The sequence below is a fragment of the Triticum aestivum genome, chromosome 1A (genome assembly GCF_018294505.1).
Source record: "Triticum aestivum cultivar Chinese Spring chromosome 1A, IWGSC CS RefSeq v2.1, whole genome shotgun sequence".
Classification (NCBI taxonomy): Eukaryota; Viridiplantae; Streptophyta; class Magnoliopsida; order Poales; family Poaceae; genus Triticum; species Triticum aestivum.
In genome coordinates this window covers 15,299,170-15,310,280 of record NC_057794.1, presented here as the reverse complement: position 1 = coordinate 15,310,280, position 11,111 = coordinate 15,299,170, and the positions used below count along the sequence as shown (strand labels likewise).

General features: G+C 44.8%; 1 protein-coding gene across 1 annotated transcript; it reads right to left on the bottom strand.

The window, feature by feature from the left end:
- Nucleotides 1-3,479: 3,479 nt before the first annotated feature.
- LOC123186632 (CSC1-like protein At3g21620) lies at nt 3,480-10,739 on the bottom strand. Its single transcript, XM_044598363.1, has 12 exons — nt 10,293-10,739; nt 8,786-9,142; nt 8,092-8,238; nt 7,524-7,659; nt 6,965-7,066; nt 6,567-6,683; nt 6,390-6,470; nt 5,884-6,224; nt 5,486-5,731; nt 4,500-4,824; nt 4,138-4,371; nt 3,480-4,039 (listed from the first exon to the last, which is right to left on the bottom strand). The coding sequence occupies exons 2-12, from the start codon at nt 9,097-9,099 to the stop codon at nt 3,788-3,790; spliced, it is 2,295 nt and encodes a 764-aa protein (XP_044454298.1). The 5' UTR covers nt 9,100-9,142; nt 10,293-10,739; the 3' UTR covers nt 3,480-3,787.
- Nucleotides 10,740-11,111: the final 372 nt, after the last annotated feature.

Below are 11,111 nucleotides of genomic sequence, written 5' to 3'. Positions count from 1 at the left end.
GCCCTAGAGACAATAATAAAGTTGTTATTTATATTTCTTTATATCATGATAAATGTTTATTATTCATGCTAGAATTGTATTAACCGGGAACTTAGTACATGTCTGAATACATAGACAAAAACAGAGTGTCCCTAGTATGCCTCTACTTGACTAGCTCGTTAATCAAAGATGGTTAAATTTCCTAACCATAGACATGTGTTGTCATTTGATGAAGGGATCACATCATTAGAGAATGATGTGATGGACAAGACCCATCTGTTAGCTTAGCATAATGATCGTTAAGTTTTATTGCTATTGCTTTCTTCATGACTTATACATATTCCTCTGACTATGAAATTATGCAACTCCCGAATATCGGAGGAATATCTTGTGTGCTATCAAACGTCATAACGTAACTGGATGATTATAAATATGATCTACAGGTGTCTCCGAAGGTGTTTGTTGGGTTGGCATAGATAGAGATTAGGATTTGTCACTCCGAGTATCGGAGAGGAGTGTCTGGGCCCTCTCGGTAATGCACATCACTATAAGCCTTGCAAGCAATGTGACTAATGAGTTAGTTACGGGATGATGCATTACGGAACGAGTAAAGAGACTTACCGGTAACGAGATTGAACTAGGTATGATGATACCGACGATCGAATCTCGGACAAGTAACATACCGATGACAAAGGGAATAGTGTATGTTGTTATTGCGGCTTGACCGATAAAGATCTTCAGAGAATATGTAGGAACCAATATGAGCATCCAGGTTCCGCTCTTGGTTATTGACCGGAGATGTGTCTCGGTCATGTCTACATAGTTCTCGAACCCGTAGGGTCCGCACGCTTAACGTTCGATGATGATTTGTATTATGAGTTATGTGTTTTGGTGACCGAAGTTTGTTCGGAGTCCCTGATGAGATCACTGACATGGCGAGAAGTCTCAAAATGGTCGAGAGGTAAAGATTCATATATTGGAAGATAGTATTCGGACATCGGAATGGTTTCGAGTGGTTCGGGTATTTTACCGGAGTACCGAGGGGTTACCGGAACCCCCCGGGGAAGTATTGGGCCTACATGGGCCTTAGTGGAGAGAGAGGACGGCCGCAAGGGGTGCCCCCCCCCCATGGCAGTCCGAATTGGACTAGGGGAGGGGGCGGCGCCCCCCTTTCCCCTCTCCCTCTCCATCTCCTTCCTTTTCCCCTCCAGTAAGAAAGGAAAGAGGGGGGCAAATCCTACTAGGAGTGGAGTCCTAGTAGGACTCCCCCCATGGCGCGCCCCCTTGTGGTCGGCCTCCTCCTCTCCTCCTTTATATACGGGGGCATGGGGCACCCCATAGCACATCAATTGTTCTCTTAGCCGTGTGCGGTGCCCCCTTCATAATTTACTCCTTCGGTCATAGCGTTATAGTGCTTAGGCGAAGCCTTGCGTGGATCACATCACCATCACCGTCACCACGCCGTCGTGCTGACGGAACTCTCCCTCGACCCTTTGCTGGATCAAGAGTTTGAGGGACGTCATCGAGCTGAACGTTTGCTGAACTCGGAGGTGCCGCACGTTCGGTACTAAGATCGGTTGGATCGTGAAGATGTTCGACTACATCAACCGCGTTAACCTAACGCTTCCGCTTTCGGTCTACGAGGATACATGGACACACTCTCCCTCTCTCGTTGATATGCATCTTCTAGATAGATCTTGTGTGATCGTAAGAAAGTTTTTGAAATTGCATGCTACGTTCCCCAACATTTACTAGGTTCCAAAGCATCGAATCACGGGTTTGGATCTGGAGTTGATAAAAGTTGGTGTTCTCCCAGGATAATGATTGGCATTTCCTGAGAAAATCGGTCCAAACGTCAAGTTTGTCACTCGGATTTCATGATAGATCCTTGACGGGATCACTAGTCACCCTCTTCCAATAGAAGATTTTGAGTGTCACTAAACTTTTCCTGACAAGATTGTACTAAAAGATCCGGGACACGAAAAGTTGGATCCAAGAATCCGCCAGGATCTTTCTCTATACACTTTCGTGGAACAATCAAAAGGCACTCGGGATACCATTCCTCGTGAGGAACCTCACTCAGATTCAACAGATTACGGGATCTAATTCCCGCAGGATCCTAGCGAATTTGGTGGCTAATGACGTGGTCATCTCCCACCGGGTAGGGCCACGAGGATCTAAACCTAGCTAAGATGGTTAGAGATGCTCTCACATTAGAAATGTTATGTTTTTTCTTTCACTCTGTTTTGCAAGGAATTTTCATCCATTCAATAAATATGTTACATTCATAAAAATAACTCGGTTACATTTTTCCTTATGAAAAATGCATGTAGAGATCTCATGCTTATATGAGAGCATCATTGAATTTCCCAGCAGATATCTCATGCACAATTCATGGTACAAGATCGTGGCAAAAAAAAAGAAAGAAAAATCTTGGTACAAGAAATCAGGATGTTTCTTTCTCGATAAGTAACGAGCATGCATTTTCCTTTTCATCAGGGATGTCTTGGTACAATAACTGTGATGCGAAACTTTTTATCCAAGATCATTTGCACAACGCTGATCCAACCTTTGATCTCTTTAATTTGTGTACCTTGATTTCTCCAAAATTCATGTGAAATTACCGGAGTAATAGACGAAGAGATGCCTAGTAGATAGATGGAGACATGAGACCCATATGTTTCACTTCCCTTCGGGAGAGATGGATCCTAGTCTATAGGATGTGTCCTACTTGTTGGGACTCCTTTTGGCGGGTGCTGCCATAGGTCCTTTATAGGCATCGGTTGTCTAGCGAGCAGAGATGCACAGACGTTTCATAGTTGTTTTTCCGGCTGCTACGGACTTGGACGAGGATCCTCACGGGCCTCTTTTCTCATGGTTGGGCCAGTTTTAGGTAATCATCTCGCTACACTCCACATATCGTGTTTACTTCGTTTTCATTACTAGCTAGTTGATACAATTATTTGGTTTCTATGCATATTGTCAGTTAGGATGGCCGGCTGTCCAGTTCCCAGAGCCACAGATTGATCGGTGCCTAAAGGCGTATATTCACTAGTTATTCAGCAAGACAATGTTCACGGAGAATCATGTGACCACTATCCATGCACGCTTCATTGGTATTGCGCGAGAGATAGCAGATGCTCGTTGCCCTAGCTAGGGGACATCGTGTAGAGGAGTTTCGGTTCTGCCTTGTTAGTAGCTACGTACAAAGGCTTTTGCAACGGTTGCACTCGGAAGGCAAAAAAAAAAATCAGCTTGCTTGGATGTCCACTGTTGCTGCAACTATGGTCATACGAGAGATTTCCTATTCGATGACCATGCGTCTCCATGGAGATACCTTATGGGCATGCGGACATGGAGTCTTGATCTTGCATCTCTGGAGTTGTAGAATTATTGTGGACTGAGCTAGGTCTGTAGCAGTAGTATTTTTTGCACATTGACATTTGTCCACTATATATTTTAAAATTCTAATCAGTACACCGGACATGGACAGATGAAACTGGTCACAAACTTCTCCAATTCACAATACTATATGCTTGCCAACGCCAAACCAATCCTCACTGCAATGTGCATCTCTGGATCGTATTCGGTTCAAATACCAGTGGAAAAACAGGTGTACTGGTGTGCCGTGTGCATTGCAAGTCTGCAAGCAAGTGCAGCCAACATCCCCAGCCGTGTGACATCCATCCATCATCGAGCAGAATTCCATTCCCCCCCTCGCTGTCTCTCTCTGTACACACTAACAGCCTAAAGAACCAATATGCACTCCTCCCATGGCGGCTAGCAAGCTTGCCGGCAAGAGCAAGTGCTACCTTTCGGGTATGGAGTCCGGCACGGAGAGCCTGTCGGAGCCGTCGTACTTGCTCTGCACGGGCGTGGTCCTCCTCGACTGCCGCTTGGTCGCTACAATCACCTCCTCCGCGCCAGGGTCCTCGGCGACGTAGAACTTGTCGACGTCGTCGCTCTTGAACACTGGGTGCAGGTACGAGTCCGCCAGGTACGACTTGAGGTCGAAGTTGGGCTCCCTCGCGTGCTCCAGCGTGTCCTTCCTCATCGCCTCCTGCGCAAACCACAAACACATCTTCAGACTCTCGGCACCGAAGAGGACAAGGAGAAATCAAAATCCGACGGCGAAGAGAGATTAGGTGTAAACGTTACCTGCAGCGGGTTCCTCACAAACGCGGGCTTGTACCGGTGCGTGCAGTACTTGTGGAACCAAAAGGTTAATATTGGAAGAACGAGGAGAACTGGCGTCGCCTCCTCCAAACCTTTTGTGCTCAAGAGCCCAAGGAGAAGCAGCTGCGATGCGATCAAGGCTACGATTATGCGTAGATGCACGTTGGGCCAGAACTGCGCCCCACTCTCGTACCGTTGATGGTAGACATTTATGATCTGAAACAATGTAGGATCAAGTGATAAGGAAACCAAGCATTCAGAGAGTTCATTCGGAGGTTCATCATATTCGACCATCATCGAAACACCAAAAATCTCCGAAGTAGCAGCAAGAGCTCTTTACTTACCTGGTGGCGGTAGACAACGTATCCCAGCGCAAAGAATACCAGTATAAAAGGTAGCAAGAGCGGTGTCACTGCAGCATACACAAGACCAAGCAAGAAATATAGCTGTATTCGAGGCTCAGACCAGTAAAAACAGATGCTGCCCGGATCCATTGCCTCTTCTCTGTCCTTCTCCGTCTTGACCAAGAAAAAGTTTTTCAGGTGGTATAGCACAAATGCCCTTATTCTCAATATTTCAAGAGATACACCAGCCCAACCATCAACCATTACGTATGTTATGAAAAATGTTGCCTTCATTGGTATGGCTACACCAATGATCCTTGGTATGCTGCAAAAAAAAAGCAATTTAGACTCACTGGAGATAGCCATCACCATTCAATTTAAGAATGTGAAGAACAAATTTTCAGATCCATGGATCAGTGCGCAATAACAAACACAAACAAAAAATTACCAACGTTAACCAGTCTGTTAAGTAAAAAAGGATCAGCAGCACCTAGCACAGGTCATTACATACAGCGATGTTCCAGCCAAGTCCATGACATAATTTCTTTGCCAATTTCAAGAAACTATATGTGTTGGGTCTAATTTAGAGAAAGTTAATGAGAATTCTAATATGTATCATGCATTAAGCGTAATTGATGTTTGTTTCTAAAACATGAGCGAAGTCAAAGAAGATAGGCCAGCCAGGGTTAACAAACTGTAACTAAATGCAAAACCATGTTTTTTTCCTGAAGGTGGACATTTTTCTTCCAAGAATCACAAAGTTATCACCGACACTGCTAAATCTGTTCAGGAGTCCTCCCATATTAAGGTGAAGTAAAAATATCATCCCAAGAAAATGGAACACCATGCTTAGGAAAAATACGATAAAAATGCAATAGACCAACCACATATGAGCTACATGTTGCAGCAAACTTATAGGTGATGTGCTATTTATACACCTCTTACTCTAAATGCATAATTGGTAAATGTGTCTGTAAGGGACATACTCATTAGCTGACGCATGAAGGTAGGTATCAAGCTGCTCCAAAGCAGATCCTGTAACGATGCTCCCCAAAAATACATTGAAGAACAAGAATATAAAATACTTGGATGCAGTTCTTCGCTCTAGTGATGACTGTGATATTAATCCTTCAAACTGTGACATGTACATCAGTATAGTTGGAAGCACTATGAGGAAGATCTTCAGAGCAAGTCCAGGAAGAAACCCTTGGATGAATGATTTAATGGGGGGTCTGGAAAATAGTTGGCAAGCAGAAATCGGGAGGACATCAATATATATGACATCTCAACAATAAACTTTCACACTGATTCTACAGCAATGATGGAAAATCTATGGAGACGCCACGAAACTGGGGAGTAATTAACATTGTGAAAGTAGACTTACGATTCAATTAAAGGTTTTAGAAATGGTAGTGCCTTCTCTATGCCTTCAAGATTTGCAAGAGTCTGTACGAATGCTATTGGAATGACATAGAAGAAGTTGAGGAAGAAAAAGGCCACGCCAATTATCAACCTCCTGACTGTGAGGGAAACAAAGGGAATAGATAGATTACTCCAGTAGACATCACGAGGTTCTGGAGCCCATTCAGTCAGCCAAAGGGTTGGGTTGCTGGTTTGTTGTGTCTGTGCACAAACAGCTGCACCCCACCGTGAACGAAAAGAAACAAAGGCTGCTGGCATAATGGACTTGGGATCCTTCATGACCTTTTTACGCTCTTCAGCTTCCTGTGTATTGTCATGGTATTAGACTATGTATTCTGACAGTTAGCTGTAAACAATAGATAACCTAACACTTAAAAAGAACAAAGAAAGATTAGAAATCTAGTCAAAACGGCAACATGCATAGACGAATAGTGCAAAGGTTACATGAATACATATTTTGTAACTTACTTCCTTCCCTATCTTCTCAATCTCTGATTTGCAGTGATCAATCGCATCCACTTCAGAACCAAAACATCCAAGAAAGCCAGTCTGTAATTTAGGTCCAAAGATAGGCAAAGGAATTACAAAACAGACCCCGAATACAATAAAAAAGCAATGAATGGGTAACTATATTTGCAGACCAACCTTAGTTGTTGGCCTTTTGGATTTTCGCTCAAGCTTGTTTTGGTAGTAATCAAGCCAATTCCGCATTTTCTTCTTCTTCTCAACCAGATCAGCAAGTTTATTTGCATTGTAAACTGTCTATTGAGCAACAAGACATAAAAGATTAGTCCCCTACAAAAATCATCTGAAGAGGTATTCAGCAAGAAAGAAATGCAATATAAGGCTTAAGCACAATAATTAGTTTAAGGAAAATCATAGTTATTATTTTTAACTAAGTAGCTAAACAAATATCATCATATGATTCATGTCGTGCTATAGCATATCAGTACCCTGATAATTGCTTTGCGCTGCACACTTCCTTACATTTGGACTTGCAGATGATTCTTCAAATGGGAGATGTTCCAAAATTTAGTGATTACCTGATGTTTCAGATAATGATCAGGATGATTGACAAGGAAGAAATGTTCCACAAGCTCGCTAACTGATTCATCGGGGTCTGGTGGTATGTTCCGTACAAGAACCTACAATAAAAATACATTGATGACTCAGAATCAAAAGAATAATCAGAGAACCATTAATCTAGATAAGATCATTCTACTAAGATCATTGCTGTATGGAGCATTCTTTTTTCTAGAAAAGGGTTCTAAACTGAGCTCATGTATAAGTTGCAGTCACAAAGGTGCTTTTATGACAACAATTTGCCAGAAAAATCTGCTCCAGAATTTGCTTTCGAATTTTAAAATAATAGGAATCTTTAAATAGTTATCAAGTTGTACAATTCCAATTTTGAAATAATAGGAATATTTAAATGTTTATCAAGTTACACAATAACAAAAAAGAAAAATCCAGTGTGTAATCCTTATAGTCCCACAACTTGCTAGTCTGCCAGCACCTTTTGAGTTATCCAAACTTACATACAACACCCTAAACATCCCAATATACTAAATAGGAAGAGTATAGGTAAATGGGTATACATACAGTGAACTGATCCGGTCGGCGTTTCTCTGAAGCAAGAAAGCGCAACCTCATAGTCGCGACTCTTTCATACTCATTCTTAAGTACATAGCAGGTCCAAAAAGTAAATACATAGGCCATAACCAAGTGAGCTATAAACCTGCACAAAAAATGGAAGCATGAGCATAATCATGAACATACAAGAATGAACGAACCTCTAACAATTATGGGTGGAAGATTTATGTTGCGTGGCTGATATGCAACAACATGCTTTTGAGCAGAACAACTTCCTATGACTGGAATTTTTTTATATATTTTTTACGGGCAGTTGCTAAACGCTAAGCCTGTACAGAGTGCTTGCACCTTACTAAAATGACACAAGAATGGTGCATTGCTCACCCAAATAAACACTAAGAATCCTGCAACCATAAGAAACTCATGTGCCTACGGCGCAAGCAGTATGCATATATAGATATTACTTGTGGCAAGCCAGCGCCACTACTGAATATCTACAGCTTCTATGAAACGAATCAGCAAAGCATTTTATAATCAACATAAATAAACTATTTCTGCTACATATCCCGTTGCTCACCTCTTTGATCCATGAGGTATGTTGGATATTGAAAGGTTGTCAATATCACTGTGGACTACCTTCAAATCATCTAGCGTATCATTGGTCCAGTTCACAGGGACCAGAACAGCAAAAGCAAGAATCGTAATCGGGACAAATATCTTCAGTCTGCAGTGATTAGTTAAAAGTTCGTCAGCATATAGGCATCGAAAGATTGGGCACTTGACATGAAGGATGTTATGCGCAAAATGGATAATAAATAATATAATGTACATATGCCCATCTGATGTTCCAAATACAGTGCTAAACCATATGTGATTAAAAATAATAATAAGGAAAAACGTTTTTGCATAACAGAAATGGGCCTGCTTATTAAAACCCACATGATATGTGTGGCCCCATTAATAGACTTGAAGTATAAGTAACAACACAGGCAGAGCAGTAAAATTTGGCAACCTATAGACATCATTCCCATGCAACATGTACGTAAAAAGCACTAAATTTGGTAGTTATGCTCCAGGTTTATGCCTTAAAGAGACTGATAATGATAAAAAAAAATTGCTGGCACCAAAGAATCACATAACCAAACATTTGATCAACAAGGGATTAGCAATGCCATGGTAAAAAAAAGAGCTTGCATGGGCGGTAATATAATAAACAACAAAGACAAGCGGTTGCAAAGAGCCAGCAAGAGCGCAAAGCTGCAGCAACGTACCCGGTGAGGTATATCCGTAGATAGACAACGGAATCGAGGCCGGCATGCTCGATCAACTCCTCCTCGGGCATCTTGAGAGCAGCCGGCATCCAGCTCAAGAACTTCAAGTACGACCGCACGTTCAGGTTGACATACTTGGTCACAGCGGCGCCGGCGGAGGAGGGGCTGTCCCGCATTCCCTTGAGGTACCATTTCGGGAAGAAGATCCTGTCGTTGATGGGCTGTAGCCGCAGGAAAGCGAATATCAGCAGGAAGATGGTGGCGGTCACTATGTTGAACGCCGCCCCGACGCCAATGTCTTTGATCGTAGCCATGGCTGTCCTTCAGATGACTTAATAACTTGACAGAGAACACGGCCTGCACATGCGGACCGTATGATGTTAGAATGACTGAAAGCAACCACACGATGAGCGATAATGTCACACAAACGTGATGCCACTTGTGAATGAAAAGATAAAACAAAACTGCGCCACAAATGTATGAAACCGATTGTGCACTGATTTAGTTGTACATCTACATCGCCCTGGCTGCCAGCACAGCATGACTGCGAACGGATTCGGTGCCCGAATGGACGACAAATGCCGGCCACAAATTTGGGCGGACAAACGGGCGGGCGCTCGCTGCCACATGTTGAAGCAGCAAGCAAAAGCACAAGTGGCACAGCCAAAGCACCTCCAATGATGATTAGATAGCAAGCTGGTGGCTCTGGTGCATGGAAAGGAACCGGCAACGGAATCGAAAGCTGTGTCGATCAATCAAGTATCTATCTTGTGGGGCGTGTGAATTAAATCAAAGCTGATGGATGGGTTTGCGTATCAGCCGTCCCGCCGGCCACCCGGAATCGTCGGAGCGTGGTGTGTTTGACCCCGGAAAGCGAGAGAGAGGGTTTCGGGTTCAGGGGCCCGTTGCCGACTTGCATGACAGCAACGGCAGCGGAAAAGTTGGGGTATTATTATTTCCCACTATATATGTATATGTATATACTATTGGCAGCGTATCACGGGGGAATAAAATACGTGGTGCTGGTGGAGCAACTCCGGGGAAAAAGACCAAGTATTTGTCCTGTTTCTGTCTAGATTTTTGGCGAGAATAATGGAAGATGGTGGTGGTGGCGGTGCGCCCACGGAGGGGAAAATAATTCTGGCCAGCGGCGTTGCTTCGCAGCCAAGATTTCGCGAACAGAAAGATAATAAAAATATTTAAAAAAACGTATTTATTTTGGCTCCTCTGCTTCCGAGTTCCAACAATGCGGACAGGATGAGGAAATTGATGATACGCCGACCTCCAAATTTGCTGCGCGGAAGTCAACCCAGCTAGACGGGAAACGACGGGGGACAGGATCTGCGGCGGCTGGGGAGCGAATACCGGCACGTATCCCTTGTGGGCAATCGGACGAACAGTTGGGCGGCGGCGAAAGCGCTGGAGCCCTACAATCCCATCCAACCAACCGAAAGAGAGCGGAGGGCAGGTGGAAGGAGAAGAGGAAGAAGGAGGAGGAGGAGCAGACCTGGGCTGTCGATCTCCCTCGCGTCCGGGGCCGGCGGCGGCGGCGGGGTGTTCCTTTCCCCCCAAAAGCCACCGGTGTGCTCGGGGGGTAGTAGCTTCGGCTTTGCGCCTAGGGTAGGGTAGGGTAGGGTAGGGATGATCCTCCCCTGGCTCCTCTGCTTCGTTCCTTGCTTCCCCCGCAGCCTTCCTTCCGCTGGCGTGGCGGGGCAGATTGCTTGCCTTTCTCCGGCGCGGATGCCGGCCGGCGGGTGGTCGGTTGCGTCGGCGAGCAGCCACGCCGGATTCGATGCTCTGCTTCGGATTCAAACTCTGCCCCGGTGCTACCACCACTAGTAGTATATCTACCTATCTATCTGTCTGGAACTCTGCTTCCGTTGGTTTAAAAGGGGCGGAGGCGATGGGAAAGTGAATGGAGACGAGAGAGGAGGGGAGGGGAAGAAGAAGATATCGATCGGAACGGATGGATTGCGGAGCGCAACGGTCACCTGGGCTGAGCCAAGCTGTGTACACGCGGACACGCGGTTTCGCCACGGCGAGGAGAGGCGGCCAGGCCCACCCACCACCCACCACGTGTGGAGGGCGGCGCCTACACACGAATGGTACACGTACGATCCACGGGACTGGACCGTTTTTTCAGCGCCGGCGTGAAAAATCGCCTGGAAAGGCCTTTCTAGGGGCGCGGCTGGAGATGCCTTTAAACCTCTCCAACCATCACATATATTTTTCCTGACGAGCCGGTGCCCACCACATGCACGAGTTAACCCTCCTTCATTTCTCCAACTGCAGCGTCACAACTCATTGTTGCTTGCAACGCCATTCC